The sequence below is a fragment of the Hippopotamus amphibius genome, chromosome 2, assembly GCF_030028045.1.
Source record: "Hippopotamus amphibius kiboko isolate mHipAmp2 chromosome 2, mHipAmp2.hap2, whole genome shotgun sequence".
Classification (NCBI taxonomy): domain Eukaryota; kingdom Metazoa; phylum Chordata; class Mammalia; order Artiodactyla; family Hippopotamidae; genus Hippopotamus; species Hippopotamus amphibius.
This window is the reverse complement of record NC_080187.1, coordinates 52644482-52662422: the sequence shown is the minus strand read 5'-3', so window position 1 is coordinate 52662422 and position 17941 is coordinate 52644482. Positions and strand designations below refer to the sequence as shown.

Here is a 17941-nt window from a genome sequence, read left to right as displayed (position 1 = left end):
TAGGGGAGAAGAAAGTTGAATACAGGCACATGGTGGAGGTATTGCAGGTTTAGTTCCAGACCACCTCAATAAAGCAGATATCACAATAAAGCAAGTCACATGAATTTTTTGGTTTCCCAATGCATATAAAAGTTATTATACATTATATTGTAGCCTGTTAAGTGTACAATAGCATTATATCTAAAAAAACAATGTACATGCCTTAATTAAAAAATACTTTATTGCTAAAAAATGCTAATCATCATCTGAGCCTTCAGCAAGTTGTAGTCTTTTTGCTGGTGGAGGGTCTTGCCTCAGTGCTGATGAATGCTGATTGATCAGGGTGATGGGTGCTGAAGGTTTGGGTGGCTGTGACAATTTCTTAAATAAGACAACAGTGAAGTTTGCCACATTGATTGACTTTTTCCTTTCAAGAACAATCTCTCTGTAGCATGCAATGCTGTTTGATACATTTTCCCCACAGTAGAACTTTTTTCAATATCAGAATCAATCCTCTTAAACTCTCTTGCTGCTTTATCAACTAAGTTTATGTAATAGTCTAAATCCTTTGTTGTCATTTCAGCAGTCTTCACCAGGAGTAGATTCCATTTCAAGAAAACACTTTGCTTGACTCCTTATCCATTAATGTTTTATCATGAGACTGCAGCAATTCATTCACACCTTCAGGCTCCAGTTCTAATTCTAGTTCTCTTGCTGTTTCCACCACATCTGCAGTGACTTCCTCCACTGAAGTTTTGAACCCCTCAACATCATCCGTGAGGGTTGGAATCAACTTCTTCCAAACTCCTGTTTACATTAATATTTTGACCTCTTCCCATGGATCACAGATATTCTTAATGGCATCTAGAATAGTGACTCCTTTCCAGAAAGTTTTCAATTTACCTTGCTCAGTTCCATCAGAAGACTCACTATGTATGACAGCTGTAGCCTTATGAAATATATTTTTTAAATAATAAGATTTGAAAGTCAAAATTACTCCTTTATCCATGGTCTGCAGAATGGGCATTGTGTTAACAGGCTTGAAAACAACGTTAATGTCAGTGTACGTCTCCATCAGATAATGGGTGACCAGGTGCATTGTTAATGAGCAGTAATATTTTGAAAGGAATCTTTTTTTCTGAACAGTAGGTCTCAATAGTGAGCTTGAAATATTCAGTAAACCATGTTGTAAGCAAATGTGCTGTCATCCAGGCTTTGTCATTCCATTTATAGAGCACAGGCAGAGTAGATTTAGCATAATTCTTTTTTTTTTTAAGCTCTTTATTGGAATATAATTGCTTTACACTCTTGTGCCAGTTTTTCTTTTTTTTTTAATGCTCTTTATTGGAATGTAATTGCTTTACACTGTTGTGCCAGTTTTTGAGCTACACCAGAGGGAATCAGCTGTATTTATACATATATCCCCATATCCCCTCTCTCCCACGACATCCTCCCACCCTCCCTATCCTGGCCCTCTAAGTCATCACCCATCATCGAGTTTATCTCCCTATGTTATGCTGCAACTTCCCACTAGCTATCTATTTTACGCTGGGTAGTGTATATGTGTCAATGCTACTCTCTCACTTTGTCTCAGCTTCCCCTTCGCCACCCCACCCCCCCCACCCCATGTCCGCAAGTGCGTTCTCTACATCTAGCATAATTCTTAAGGGCCCTAGGACTTTGGGAATGGTAATGAGCATTGGCTTTAACTTAAAGTCACCAGCCACATTAATCCCCTGACAAGAAAGTCCACCTGTCCTTAGAATCTTTGAAGCTAGGCATTGACTTCTGCTCTCCAGCTATGAAAGTCCTAGATGGCATCTTCTTCCAATATAAGGCTGTTTTGTCTACACTGAAAATCTGTTGTTTAGTGCAGCCACCTTCATGAATTATCTTAGTTAGATCTCCTGGATAGCTTGCTGCTTCTTCTACATCAGCACTTGCTGCTTTGCTTTTACTTTTATGTTATAGAGATGGCTTCTTTCCTTAACTCTCATGAACCAACCTCTGCTAGCTTCAGACTTTTCTTTCATAGCTTTCTTGCCTCTCTCCACCTTCAGAGAATTAGAGTTAGGGCCTTACTCTGGATTTGATTTAAGGGAATGTTGTGGCTGGTTGATCTTCTATCCAGACCACTAAAACTTTCTTCATATCAGCAATTAGGCTGTTTTGCTTTCTTATCATTCATGTGTTCACTGGAGTGGCACCTTTAATTTCCTTCAAGGACTTTTCCTTTGCATTCACAACTTGCTAACTATTTGGCATAAGAGGCCTAACTTTTGCCCTATCTTGACTTCTGACATACCTTCCTCAGTAAGCTTAATCATTTCTGGCTTTTGATGTTAAAGTGAGATGTATGACTCTTCCTTTCACTTGAGCTCTTAGAGGACATTATAGAGTTATTAATTGGCTTAAATTCAATATTGTGCTTAAGGAAATAGGGAGACTTGAGGAGAGGGAGAGAGATGGGGAAACAGCCAGTTGGTGGAGGAGTCAGAAGACACACATTTATCAATTAAGTTCGCTGTCGTATATCGGCATGGTTACCGGTGCCCCAAAATAATTACAATAGTAACATCAAAGGTCACTGATCACACATCACCATAACAAATATAATAACAGTAATAACAACAATAAGGTTTGAAATATTGTAAGAATTACTAAAATGTGATGCAGAGAGACAAAGTGAGCAAATGTTGTTGGAAAAATGGCGCTGATAGAATTGCTGGACCCAGGGTTGCTACAAACATTCATTCTTTAAAAAAATTGCATTATCTGCAAAGCTCAATAAAGTGAAGTGCAATAAAACAAGGTCTGCCCATATAGATGGGGATTACAATTAACCTCCTTTTTGTAAAGAAATAATCATATACTCTGAGTTGGGAGTATATATGTCCCTAAGCATAATTTATAATTTTTTTTGTAGGTTTGTGGGACCACTGGGTACCATCATCATAAAATGTAAGGATTTTCGAATTATTCAGTTGGATATTCCTGGAATGGAGGAATGTTTGAATATAGCCAGTTCTATTGAGGTAAGTATTTTGGATGCAAAGTGTGATGAAAATAAATCATTTCAAGGAACCTTATTTTCTGGTTCATTGTAGCTCTTATGTTTCTTTTCTTAGATGTTTAGCCATGTACTGTGACTCAAATTTTGAAGACTGAATGGAAAAGCCTCATCCTGAGTCACTGTTATAGGAATGTAAAAAGATTTTACTGACTTATATCAGTTTTTAATGTTACTTATTCTTCTGGGTTCATCTATGTTGTAGCATGTGATAGATTTCCTTCCCTTTTGAGGCTGAATAATATTCCACTGTGTGTATATAAATGCTGAGACTTTTTAAAAACGTTATTTCTTTTGTAAAGCAAGTAATTATCACCAGTGATTGTAGTCTTTTGTTTGCTTTTAGTAAATCAGAATTTCCACATATCGCATTTGCTTAAGACAATGTGTTTTATATTTACAGAAATGATAGTGAATATCTTTTCAGATTACAAATAATACAAACTTTACTTGGCTAGTTTAATATTTAAGTTGAAGAGCTCACACTGTTTTCTTTCCCATTTTAACCAACTGTTTTGGTATACAGTCAGATTTTATTTGTTTTAGTCATTTGTTTTAGTCATTGCCACTAAATTATAGCAATTAACTTTATGTTTACAGTATTTTCTAGATAATTATAGAGACACACTGATTTTTTTTTTCCTTTTGTCTTTGAGTGACTAATCTGGGCTTTGTATGCAAAATAAATGCTATTGGCTTAACTATTAAAAGTTGGCAAAAAGGCTTAAATCTGTAACTTGGATTTCATTTGGCTTTTAAACAAAAATAGAGAAATAAGGGAACAACCATTGTGGTACTAAGAAAATGGCATGTAGCATTTTTCTTTCTGTTTTTGCTAAATTTTACTTAAGGAAATGAGAAGATGAGCTGAACTGTTTGTCTTACATATTCATCATTTGGAAATAACAGAGTACTGTTGATTTGGCTGAATTTGCTGACATGAGTGAGAAATGCTCTGTGGCTTCTAGGCTGTTAAATGGAAATGCTGTCCTGCTCTTTGGGCCCAGGAATGCCACTCACGCCCTTCAGTTGAGCATGTGTTGTTTTTTTTTTTTCCAGTCGTGGGGTTGAATTTTCACTGACAGGTCCACATTTTTTTATCTTATCCCTTTTATAACTTGTAAGATAGCTGGTGGGTGTGAGTGAAGTTGTCTGTGGTGAAGAAACAGGGCAAAGCCTGTAACCCCACTTTCTGATTGCATTTACTTAGCTTCGTTGGCATCTGACACTAATTGGTTGTTTATTTAGCTACAGATATTACCTAAAGCTCTGTAGAAACTGACTGATTATGTAGAAGCCCTTATGGCTGAAAGGAAGCCGTAAATTCTAAGCCACTTTTGTAATTTGACCTTAGAAAATGCTCTATTGATTGTTTTAACAGCACAGTAAATACATATAGTGTACTTGGCCTGTAGCCTTTTCCTGGCTTTCAATTTCCCTCCGTCCTTCTATACATCTTGACATGATTTGGTAGTAATGAGAGAATTTCTTATAAAGCATAGTTGAGCTATTCTTTGTTTTCAAAATTCATATACCCAAATATGTTCTGTTGCCACAAATAGAATCCCATTGAAAGAATAACTGGTAAGTGCTCAGTTTTGTAAATTATAGCAGGAAGTCTGATGAACCTTTTTTTTCTGTGTAGTTTCAGTTGCCTTTTAGGGTTGAAATGACTTCAGTTCTTTGAGCATTAATGTGTTTAAAGAAGAAGTTCTGTCTCTAGTGACGTGAAGTGTAATCATGACAAGTTTGAGTGCTTATTGCCTGCCAGAATGGTTGCTGACATGCATTTAAAATAATAGTTGTACCAGTCACTATGGAATACAGTATGGGTTCCTCAAGAAATTAAAAGTAGAACTACAATGTGATCCAGCAATCCCACTTCTCAGTATATATCTGAAGGAAATAAAATCATTGTCTTAAAGAGATATCTGTACTCCCATGTTCACTGCAGCATTGTTATTCATAATAGCTAAGGTATAGAAACAGCCTACATGTCTGTTGATGGATGAATGAAGAAAATTACACACACACACACACACACACACACACACACACACACACACACACAATGGAATATTATTCAGCCTTAAAAAAGAATGCAGTCTTGCCATTTGCAACAACATGGATGAAACTGGAGGACATTGTGCTAAGTGAAATAAGCCAGACAGAGAAAGACAAATACTATATGGTATCACTTATTTGTGGAATCTAAAAAATAAAAAAAGGCAAACACATAGAAACAGGGAGTAGAAAAGTGATTTCTCGGAGCTGGAGGTGGGTGAAATAGTGAGAGGTTGGTAAAAGTTACAGATGTTCATTTGTAAGATAAGGTCTGAGAATCTAATGTATAACACGGACTATAGTTGATAACACTATTATATAATTGAAATGTGCTAGGAGAGTAGAACTTCAGTGTTCTTATAAACAACAACAGAAGGTAAATATGTGAGGTGATGGATGTGTTAATTAACTCAATAGGGGAAAACCCTTTCACGATGTGCATGTGTATCAGATCGTCACATTGTACATTTGAAATATCTTACAGTTTAATAAAGCTGTCAATTTATACCACAGTAAAACTGAAAATTTTTTTTTAGTATTGCAAAGTATACCTTTTAAGTAATAAAATAATGATTTAAAAATTAAATAAAGTTTCTACCGAGCTGAGCTTTCTGTGACCTAGAAGGAGGTAGCTTTATTCTGAGAACTTGGGGATGTTAGCATGGTGTTGGGCGCCCTTCCCCCCTCCAACTGAGTGTCTCCAAAATTACTGCAGTTTGAATTATGCTAATTGATTCTGGTGCCTATTTTTCCACCCATAGAAATGCTTTCTAAAACTCCCGTCAGAAGGATGAAAGTGCCAGGTGACAGGGGATATTCCGTTTCTCAGCTCTCCATCTAGTCAGGTTTCCCTGGTGTTGTCCTCCAGAATTCAAGTGCTTCAGATGGCTATAGGCTTATTTTGGGACCACAGAGTTATTGCCCCGGTTTGAGAATGGGTCAGTGTAGCACAAAGGTATGAGGATACCTGACCATATCACTCTAGGAAGGGAGGAAATTTCCCATTGATGAAGCTATGTGGAGCATGTAATAGCTAAAATTATTTTAGAGGTTATTATGTGTCAGGCACTGTCCTATCCCTATTACATATATTTTCTCTCTTAATGCTCCCAACAAGCCCTATGAGGTAGGTACTAGGAGGCAGCCCTATGAGGTTATTTCCTCCCTTTCACAGGGGAGGAAAGTGTCCTGTGGAGTGGTTACATTACTTAAACACTGTTGCATTGGCATCTGGAATTTGAGTCCAGCAGTCTGACTCCAGTCTGACTCTGGCTGCTAAGCTTTTTTACAATTGCTAACAAACACTGATTTTAAATAATTTACATATGTTTATATATAGTTAATAACTGGATTTTGAGCCAAGGCCTTACTGACTAACCAAAACCTGCTCTCTGATCCCCAGAAATATTTGGACCTCTTCATTAGGCCTTATTAAATTGTTTCAAGAAGGGAGTTCTTTCATTTTTCTCCCACAATAGGTATGCACATTGTTTTGTTTTTTTGTTCATTCCGCAAATGCTAATTGAGTGTATGCTATATGCCAGATACCTTGTTAGAGGCCGAAAACATGGGAATTAGCCTTGGTAAGGTGTAATTGTATCTTGTGAGAAATACCACGTTAGAGAAATATATTGGGTGTCCATCATTATTAGGCCACATTTAATACCAATTTGACAGAAAGTATTTAAAATTTTGATATGTTCCTTTTTTCTTTATTTATTTCTTTTTTCCCCGAGGCATTATCTACCCTGGACTCCATCACTCTGATGTACCCTTTCTTTTACCGGCCCATGTTTGAAGTGATAGAAGATGGCTGGCATTCTTTCCTTCCTGAGCAAGAGTTTGAACTCTACTCTTCAGCTGTGAGTAACTTTTGAGAGAACTATGGGTAATGAGAAATAACCCATCACTTCACTTGTGAAAATGATCACTTCCTTTTTACAAGTAATAAGGTGCCGTTGACTTATCCATGGCCTAAAAGAAGTATCTGTTAGCTGTTCGTGCTGCAGCCTCTGCCATTTAGAGATGTGCACAATTTGTTCTCAGTGCTACAGTTTAAGTAATTTTTCTTCTAGTGGATTTACTGATAAAACGTTAAGATCTTCATAAAGATAGTCCTGACATGTTTTAATTTGGGGGTGTTTTAAAATGTCTCCATAGAAACAATTCAATAAAAAGTAACTAGGTTCTGAGCCATCCCCCAAAAGTCTGTTGAACCCACTGTGTACCTAGGAGAGCACTTAGAGAACCATATATAGATTTGTTTCTGTGGGATAATTTTTGTGATTTTGTAATTTGGGTTACTAAGTCTGGTGTACTAGATGCAGGTGTTCTGTCTGGCAGATTGGCAGATTGGCAGGACCTTCCTGCACACTCTGTTTCTACGGCTGCCCACCCTCCTGAAGCCATTTTTTTTTTTTTTTTTTTAGCTTTTGTTAAGACTTTTTTCCTTTCTGATACTTGTTCTTACTGTTAAGTATTCTGCTGGTGGACGGTAGTAGTACCCAGATAAACTGTGCATGTGAAACGAGAAGATATACATAAATGCCAGATTAAAAACAACCAAGTTTTTTCTATCCCACTTTTACGTATGAGTGGGATATTGTTTATAAAAGTTTTTTTGCTTTCACCAAAAAAGAAACGTCTGTGTCTGTCATTGAGTGTTCCTTCCCCTACTCCCCAAGCTGGCTGGAATGTACAAATACCTGAAAAAAGAATGGGCCATATCTCTTTAGGAAAGAACCTGCAATTGTCCAATAAGTAGATGCTGTTGGTCTTCAAAAAAAGTGTTTTTTTTATTTTGTTTTTGTTTTGTTTTTTTACTTTTTTCTTTTCCCATCATACCTCTGTAAATGGGTCCTAAGAGGATCAAGAAGTAGGAGCCAGGGTGTCATGTGAGTTAAAGAACAAAGGTGTTCATAGCAGCAAAGTGAGAAAGGAAGGGGAATTTTACATTCTTGTGCATGGAGCGTTTTTATATAGTTTGTAGATAACTACCTGTATTTACATATATATTCAGGGTCTTTATAGCATTAAAAACTGCATAGTAAACATTCTCAAATGCATGATGCTTTTCTTTTGCATCAATTAACTACCACCTAACAGCTACCTTAGAGAAATCATTAGCTACTTCCTAGGTGGAAAATGGCAGTCAGAATTTGATCAGGAAGGGAGATGTCTGGATGATTTTCTTGGTTATCCAAAAATATCTGTATAAATGACTGGCTCATGATTTATCTTGTAGTTAGGTGCCGTAAGTGAACCAGTCTAAGTCTACATTCAACAAGCCAACATTCAAATCAGTGTCCTATTCTGTGCAGAAATCCCGTGTGCTAACATACCCATGATATGGTTGTCCAGCTTCTGCTTGAAATCTCTAGTGCAAGAGAATTTGCAAAATTACACAATAACGTCCCAGTTGGGAACAGTCCTAATACTGAGCTGAAGTTCCTCTGTACTTGGACCCCATGGTTCTGATGTTGCATCGTGTTGTTATTCAGGTTGTCTTATTCCTCTACTATGAATTGTTCTTCAAATTAAGAACTTTTATATCCCCATTAAGTTTTCTTTTCTACAGATTAAATATCAGTATTTACTTGAGACTTTTCTCATAACACTGAACTCAGAGCCCCACCCTGTCCTGGTTACTTTCCTCAGCAAGACCTTCAGTTTGTCACTGATTTTGTTAAAATATGGTACCCATAACATTTAGCGTAGATTGGAACTATTACTGATACTTTAAGGTAGCCCAAAGTTGCATTGGCCTTTTTCAGAATTAAATTACTAGTGAAATAAACTAAAATTCCTTCATCTTTATACATGTGTTACTAAGGGATCCTCCCTACCTTTTTTGTTCATTCATTCATTCATTCTTTTTTTTTTTTTTTTTTTTTTATATTATTATTTTATTTTATTTTATTTTTTTTGGGGGTACACCAGGTTCAATCAACTGTTTTTATACACATATCCCCATATTCCCTCCCTTCCTTGACGCCCCCCCCTCGATTCCCCCCCACCCTCCCTGCCCCAGTCCTCTAAGGCATCTTCCATCCTCGAGTTGGACTCCCTTTGTTATACAACAACTTCCCACTGACTATTTTACAGTTGGTAGTATATATATGTCTGTACTACTCTCCCGCTTCATCTCAGTTTCCCCTTCACCCCCCGCCCCCTCCCATACCTCGAGTTCTCCAGTCCATTCCCTGTATCTGCTTCCCTGTTCTTGTCACTGAGTTCATCAGTACCATTTTTAGATTCCGTATATGTGAGTTAGCATACAATATTTGTCTTTCTCTTTCTGACTTACTTCACTCTGTATGACAGATTGTAGTTCTATCCACCTCATTACATATAGCTCCATCTCATCCCTTTTTATAGCTGAGTAATATTCCATTGTATATATATGCCACATCTTCTGTATCCATTCATTTGTTGATGGGCATTTCGGTTGCTTCCATGTCCTGGCTATTGTAAAGAGTGCTGCAATAAACATTATGGTACAAGTTTTTTTTGGGATTATGGTTTTCTTTGGGTATATGCCCAGGAGTGGGATTACTGGATCATATGGTAGTTCTATTTGTAGTTTTTGAAGGAACCTCCAAATTGTTTTCCATAGTGGCTGTACCAACTTACAGTCCCACCAACAGTGCAGGAGAGTTCCCTTTTCTCCACACCCTCTCCAACATTTGTTGTTTCCAGACTTTGTGATGATGGCCATTCTGATTGGTGTGAGGTGATACCTCATTGTGGCTTTGACTTGCATTTCTCTGATGATGAGTGATGTTGAGCATCTTTTCATGTGTTTGTTGGCCATCTGTATGTCTTCTTTGGAGAAATGTCTATTTCGGTCTTCTGCCCATTTGTGGATTGGGTTATTTGCTTTTTTGGTATGAAGCTGCATGAGCTGCTTGTATATTTTGGAGGTTAATCCTTTGTCCGTTGTTTCATAGGCAATTATTTTTTCCCATTCTGAGGGTTGCCTTTTAGTCTTGTTTATGGTTTCTTTTGCTGTGCAAAAGCTTTTAAGTTTCATGAGGTCCCATTCGTTTATTCTTGATTTTATTTCCATGATTCTAGGAGGTGGGTCAAAAAGGATGTTGCTTTGATGTATGTCAAAGAGTGTTCTGCCTATGTTTTCCTCTAGGAGTTTGATAGTGTCTGGCCTTATATGTAGGTCTTTAATCCATTTGGAGTTTATTTTTGTGTATGGTGTTAGGAAGTGTTCTAATTTCATTCTTTTACATGTTGCTGTCCAATTTTCCCAGCACCACTTATTGAAGAGGCTGTCTTTTTTCCATTGTATACTCGTGCCTCCTTTGTCAAAGATAAGGTGCCCATACGTGTTTGGGCTTACTTCTGAGTTCTCTATTCTGTTCCATTGATCTTCCTTTCTATTTTTGTGCCAGTACCATACTGTCTTGATCACTATGGCCTTGTAGTATAGTTTGAAGTCAGGAAGCCTGATTCCACCAACTCCATTTTTCCTTCTCAAGATTGCTTTGGCTATTCGGGGTCTTTTGCGTTTCCATACAAATCGTAAGATTTCTTGCTCTAGTTCTGTGAAAAATGCCATTGGTAATCTGATCGGGATTGCATTAAATCTGTAAATTGCTTTGGGTAGTACAGTCATTTTCACGATGTTGATTCTTCCAATCCAGGAACATGGTATATCCCTCCATCTGTTTATGTCATCTTTGATTTCTTTCATCAATGTCTTAAAGTTTTCTGCATACAGATCTTTTGCCTCCTTAGGCAGGTTTATTCCTAGGTATTTGATTCTTTTGGTTGCAATGGTGAATGGGAGAGTTTCCTTAATTTCTCTTTCTGCTCTTCCGTTGTTAGTGTATAGGAATGCAAGAGATTTCTGTGCATTAATTTTGTATCCTGCTACTTTACTAAACTCATCAATGAGTGCTAGCAGTTTTCTGGTAGAGTCTTTAGGGTTTTCTATATATAGTATCATGTCATCTGCAAAGAGTGATAATTTTACTTCTTCTTTTCCAATTTGGATTCCTTTAATTTCTTTTTCTTCTCTGATTGCTGTGGCTAACACTTCCAAAACTATGTTGAATAACAGTGGTGAGAGTGGACACCCTTGTCTTGTTCCTGTTCTTAGAGGGAATTCTTCCAGTTTTTCTCCATTGAGAACAATGTTGGCTTTTGGTTTGTCATATATGGCTTTTATGATGTTGAGGTAATTTCCTTCTATGCCCATTTTCTGGAGAGCTTTTATCATAAATGGATGTTGAACTTTGTCAAAAGCTTTTTCTGCATCTATTGAAATGATCATATGGTTTTTATCCTTCAATTTGTTGATATGATGTATCACGTTGATTGATTTGCGTATATTGAAGAATCCTTGCATCCCAGGGATAAACCCCACTTGATCGTGGTGTATGATTTTTTTAATGTGCTGTTGCAGTCTGTTAGCCAGTATTTTGTTGAGGATTTTTGCATCTATATTCATCAGTGATATTGGTCTGTAGTTTTCTTTTTTTGTGACATCTTTGCCTGGTTTTGGTATCAGGGTGATGGTAGCCTCATAGAATGAGTTTGGGAGTGCTCCGCCTTCTGCAATATTTTGGAAGAGTTTGAGAAGGATAGGTGTTAACTCTTCTCGAAATGTTTGATAGAATTCGCCTGTGAATCCATCTGGTCCTGGGCTTTTGTGTGTTGGGAGATTTTTAATCACTGCCTCAATTTCTGTACTTGTGATTGGTCTGTTCATGGTTTCTATTTCTTCCTGGTTCAGTCTTGGAAGATTGTATTTTTCTAAGAATGTATCCATTTCTTCCAGGTTATCCAATTGATTGGCATATAGTTGCTTGTAGTAGTCTCTCATGATGTTTTGTATTTCTGAGGTGTCCGTTGTGACTTCTCCTTTTTCATTTCTAATTCTGTTGATTTGCATCTTCTCCCTTTTTTTCTTGATGAGTCTGGCTAATGGTTTATCAATTTTGTTAATCTTCTCATAGAACCAGCTTTTAGTTTTATTTATTTTTCTTATGGTTTCTTTCCTTTCTTTTTCATTTATTTCTGCTCTGATCTTTACGATTTCTTTCCTTCTGCTCACTTTGGGGTTTCTTTGTTCTTCTTTCTCTAGTTGTTTGAGGTGTAAGGTTAGGTTGTTTATTCGATCATTTTCTTGTTTCTTAAGGTAGGACTGTATTGCTATAAACTTCCCTCTTAGAACTGCTTTTGCTGCGTCCCATAGGTTTTGGGTTGTTGTGTTTTCGTTGTCATTTGTTTCTAGATACTTTTTGATTTCCTCTTTGATTTCTGTAGTGATTCCTTGGTTGTTTAATAGTGAATTGTTTAGCCTCCATGTGTTTGTATTTTTTGCAGTTTTTTTCCTGTAATTGATATCTAGTCTCATGGCGTTGTGGTCTGAGAAGATGCTTGATATGATTTCAATTTTCTTGAATTTGCTGAGGTTTGATTTGTGACCCAGGATGTGATCTATCCTGGAAAATGTTCCGTGTGCACTTGAGAAGAAAGTGTAGTCTGTCGTTTTTGGATGGAATGTCCTATAAATATCAATTAAGTCGAGATGGTCTAATGTGTCATTTAAAGCTTGTGTGTCTTTATTTATTTTCTGTTTGGATGATCTGTTCATTGATGTAAGTGGGGTGTTCAAGTCTCCCACTATAATTGTGTTACTGTCGATGTCCCTTTTTATAGCTGTTAGCATTTGCCTTATGTATTGAGGTGCTCCTATATTGGGGGCATAGATATTTACCATTGTGATATGTTCTTCTTGGATGGATCCCTTGATCATTATGTAGTGCCCTTCCTTGTCTCTTTTAATAGTCTTTACTTTCAAGTCTAATTTGTCTGATATGAGTATTGCTACTCCAGCTTTCTTTTGACTTCCATTTGCATGGAATATCTTTTTCCATCCCTTCACTTTCAGTCTATATGTATCCCTTGGTCTGAAGTGGGTTTCTTGTAGGCAGCATATAGAAGGGTCTTGTTTTTGTATCCATTCAGCCAGTCTGTGTCTTTTGGTTGGAGCATTTAATCCATTGACATTTAAAGTGATTATTGACATGTGTGTTCCAATTACCATTTTGTTAATTGTTTTGGGTTTGTATTTGTAGGTGTTTTCTTTTTCTTGTGTTTCCTACTTAGAGAAGTTCCTTTAGCACTTGTTGTAAGGCTGGTTTGGTGGTGCTGAATTCTCTTAACTTTTGCTTGTCTGGAAAGCTTTTGATTTCTCCCTCAAATCTGAATGAGATTCTTGCTGGGTAAAGTATTCTTGGCTGTAGGCTTCTCTCTTTCAGGACTTTCAGTATATCCTGCCATTCCCTTCTGGCCTGCAGAGTTTCTGTAGAAAGGTCAGCTGTTATCCTGATGGGTTTTCCCTTATATGTTGTTTGTTGCTTTTCTCTTGCTGCTTTTAATATTTTTTCTTTGTGTTGAATTGTCGTTAGTTTGATTAATATGTGTCTTGGTGTATTTCTCCTTGGGTTTATTCTGTATGGGACTCTCTGTGCTTCTTGGACTTGGTTCATTATTTCCTTTCCCATGTTGGGGAAGTTTTCCACTAGAACCTCTTCAAATATTTTCACAGACCCTTTCTTGTTTTCTTCTTCTTCTGGGATGCCTATAATTCGAATGTTGGTACGTTTAAGGTTATCACTGAGGTCTCTGAGGCTGTCTTCTAGTCTTTTTATTTTTTTATCTTTTTCCTGCTCTGTGGCGTTTATTTCTTCCATTCTATCTTCCAACTCACTTATTCGTTCTTCTGCCTCAGTCATTCTGCTGGTTAGAGCATCTAGAGTATTTTTAATTTCAGTTATTTTGTTATCCATTGCTGTTTGTTTTTCTGAGTTCTTATGAACTGTTTCTTGTACTTTCTCTAATTTGTTATCGAGATTTTGTATCATTTTTACTATCATTACTCTAAATTCTTTTTCAGGCATTTTTCCTATTTCCTCCTCATTTATTTGGTCTTGTGGGTTTTTTTCCTGCTCCTTTGCCTGCATGGTGTTTCTTTGTTTCCTCATGGTTGTCCAAGCTTTTGGGGTTGCTTGTCCTGGTGATAGAGGTGTTTATAGAAGACTGTCCAAGCCTCAGACTAATGTCCAAGTATTGGATTAGACGAATATTCAGTCTAGGAAACACATACATGTATAAGACACACAATTATTGAATCCGGTAGGACATAAGGCTCTAGAAAGACCTGACAGAACCCCAGTGTGCTATCAGATATTCAGAGAGAAACCCAGCAGAAACTGACAACTGAAACAGAACAAATCAGAGACAAAAGCAAAAGCAAACAAACAACAAATAACACCCTACACATACAAACATCAATCCAGGGAGATTTTGTAAGCTAGGATCAAATATAGAAATGAGCTGGAGTACCACCAGAGAGAATGGAGATTCTCAGAATGTAATTAGACAACTGTACTAAGAACTAAGATAAAGACAAAAGCCTAATATTAATACCAAGGCAGTGCATCATCTGGAGAATAGAGCAAGGAGTCTGAGCAGACCGATAGTGTTGCTTATAAGTATGTTAAGATAAAATACACTTAAAATGGCTGGAAGAAAGGGGAACAGAAGAGCGTAATGTGGTTGGAAGTATGCAAAGAAAAAGAAAGGAATAGAAGTGTATAAAAGAGAGGGATGAAAGGAAAGTATGAAAGATATTTTGTCCGTACTACCAAAAACTTAGCTAGATATAGAAGTATTTTAAAAGGCAAAAAAAAAAAAAAAAAAAAAAAAAAAGAGTAAAAAATATCCTTATAAAATTATGTTGTAAAACTTGTAGATCCCTTAGGGCTAAAATCGTATTTAATAAATCAAAAAAAAAAAAAAAAAAAAAAAAAAAAGAGAAAGGAAAAAAAAAAAAAAAAAAAAAAAAAGAAAATCCAGAACTGATCCCCGAATGGACCAGTTCAATAGGTATTGATACTACTATTTCTGTTTCCTTAGCGTCTCAGCTGTAAGTGTCCTTTTCCTTGCCTTGGGTTTTTTTTTTTGCGTTATTCTGTGACCAGCAGAGGTTCCTTTACTGTTCGTCTGTAAGCCTCGGTGTGTGGGGAGGGAGAGGGTGCAATAGTGGCTCCTTCTCCTGGGAGGGAGTGAGCAGTGGCGCACTGTTGCTTCAGTCAGGCTTGGAGGTGCCTGTTGCAGAGGGCGCTGGTGGCTCAGGCGTACACAGAAAGTCTTAGAGTTGGGCCTCTCTCGGGGTTTTTTCTTTTTGATGCTGGTTTTTTTTTTTTTTTTTTTTTTCCTCTCGGCAGCCTCCCTGCTGCTGGCGTTGCAAGGAGTTTTAATCTAGCCCCGCCCGAGCGCCTGAGGGTGCTTGTTATCCCTGAGCACCTTATGTGGCCCCGCAGGGCGTCTCTCCGCTGCCTGTTGCAGAGGCGCAGAAAGAGAGAGAGAGGCTATGTGCGCGGCTCCTCCCCCCCGCCCGGGAGCCTGCAGCCTCCAGCCGCCATCATGGCCGGGCAGCTCTCAGGGATCGGCACTCCTCTCCGCGGACCTCCTCCCTCCTGTCCTCTCGGTCCGTCACCCTACCGGCAGCAATGTTTCTCCCCCTGAACCAGCTCTCCGGTTCCCACGCTCCCGCTCCTGGACCCTCCGTTCAGCCGCGGATTGATGTCTCGGTCCGGGAACGCTGAGCTGCGCTGCGGACCCTCCGTATGTTTCTCACTCCCTCCCGTCTGCCACAGCTCCGCCGCTTCACCCTCTTTGAGCCCTCGTAGATGCCTCCCTACCGGCTATGTCAGGTTCTCCGCAGCCCTTTCCGGTGTCCGAGGCCGTCTGCTGGTGTTCAGCTGGTTCTCTGTGGGAATGACTGTGTCCTTCCGTGCATTCCCAATGCATCTGTGGAGAGGGATGCACTCCACGTCTCTCTACTTCGCCGCCATCTTTAACCCTTCCATTCATTCATTCTTATATTCAACACTTTTTTCCTTGTAGGCATTTCCTTTTGGGGTTAGCTAATTATTTAAGCAATTTGTATATTTGAATTTCTGTTTTATTTTCCTGTAAATTTTGTAATCCACATTTAATGAGAACATCTTTAATGCCTTAATTTGAGATATTTACTTACTATTGCTAGATTATGGAAATTTAAGATAAGCACAATAATTATTAATAAAATATAAGTTCTGAAGACCTAAAAAAAAAAAAAAAAAAAAAGATAAGCACAGCATGGTCCCTTCCTTCTAATTGTTTAAAGTCTAATCAGTATCTAAGTAGTTGAATACAATAAAATAAGTGCTGACAAAAGTATCCACAAGGCACAGGGGAAATGACATTATTAGATTTGTGTTATAGAAAATCAATTCTGATGCAAAATGCTGACAAACTGCTTAAGAGGCTACTGTAATATAAAGAAGATGGTTGGCTCAATAGCAGAGCGGTTATAGTGCAGAAAGTTTCAGGAAGTGGAATTAAAAGGAGTTGGTGGGACTTCACTGGTGGCGTAGTGGTTACGAATCTGCCTGCCAGTGCAGGGGACACAGGTTCGATCCCTGCCCTGGGAAGATCCCACATGCCTCGGAGCAACTAAGCCCGTGTGCCACAACTACTGAGCCTGTGCTGTAGAGGCCGTGAGCCACAACTACTGAGCCTGAGTGCCACATCTGCTGAAGCCTGTGTGCCTACAACCTGTGCTCCATAACAAGAGAAACCACCACAATGAGAAGCCTGTGCGCTGCAACGAAAAGTAGCCCCTGCTCACAGCAACTAAAGAAAGCCTGTGTGCAGCAACGAAGACCGAGTGCAGCCAAGAAAGGAAGGAAGGAAGGAGTTGGTGACCCACTCACTGGATGTGAGAGATAACATAGGCAGTGGCATATAGGTTTTACCACTGAGATGGGAAAGACAAAGAGAAACGTGTTTGACAGGGAATGAATTGAGTTCAGTTTTGGAGATGGCAAATTCAGAGGGCCTGTGTGGCACATGCCATTGAATATGTACAAGAGATAGTTTAGAGCTTATTTGAGTGATCTGTGTTAAAAATGAAAAATTGGGAGTAATCAATGTATACATTGTGGGAACCATGGGAGAAGTTGATATTGCCGAGGGAAAACATCTAAAGTGAGTAGGGGGCCAGGGATTAACCATGTAAGAGATGAGTAGAGGAAAAAGCCCAGGGAGGAGTGAGTTTCGAGTAGGAGGGGGTCACCAGTGTGAAAACTTCTTATTCATTGTTTGTTTGTTTGTTTTTAATTTTATTTATTTATTTATTATTTTTTTGGGGGGTACACCAAGTTCAATCATCTGTTTTTATACACGTATCCCCGTATTCCCTCCCTCCCTCGTCTCCACCCCCACCCTCTCCGTCCCAGTCCTCTAAGGCATCTTCCATCCTCGAGTTGAACTCCCTTTGTTATACAACAACTTCCCACTGGCTATCTGTTTTACCGTTGGTAACATATATATGTCTGTGTTACTCTCTCGCTTCGTTTCAGCTTCCCCTTCACCCCCCGCCCCCCCCAAACCTCGAGTTCTCCAGTCCATTCTCTGCATCTGCGTCCTTGTTCTTGTCACTGAGTTCATCAGTACCATTTTTAGATTCCGTATATGTGAGTTAGCATACAATATTTGTCTTTCTCTTTCTGACTTACTTCACTCTGTATGACAGACTGTAGTTCTATCCACCTCATTACATATAGCTCCATCTCATCCCTTTTTATAGCTGAGTAATATTCCATTGTATATATATGCCACATCTTCTTTATCCATTCATTTGTTGATGGGCATTTCGGTTGCTTCCATGTCCTGGCTATTGTAAATAGTGCTGCAATAAACATTATGGTACATGTTTCTTTTGGGATTATGGTTTTCTTTGGGTATATGCCCAGC

General features: G+C 38.4%; 1 protein-coding gene across 1 annotated transcript in view; it reads left to right on the top strand.

Moving 5' to 3' along the window:
- The window catches only part of MTMR9 (myotubularin related protein 9), a 66270-nt gene that overhangs the window by 14885 nt on the left and 33444 nt on the right, over positions 1-17941 (top strand). Inside the window, exons 2-3 of the mRNA XM_057722491.1 lie at positions 2906-3014; positions 6850-6975. Coding sequence (XP_057578474.1) covers positions 2906-3014; positions 6850-6975 — 235 coding nt within the window. The remainder of the gene's footprint in view (positions 1-2905; positions 3015-6849; positions 6976-17941) is intronic.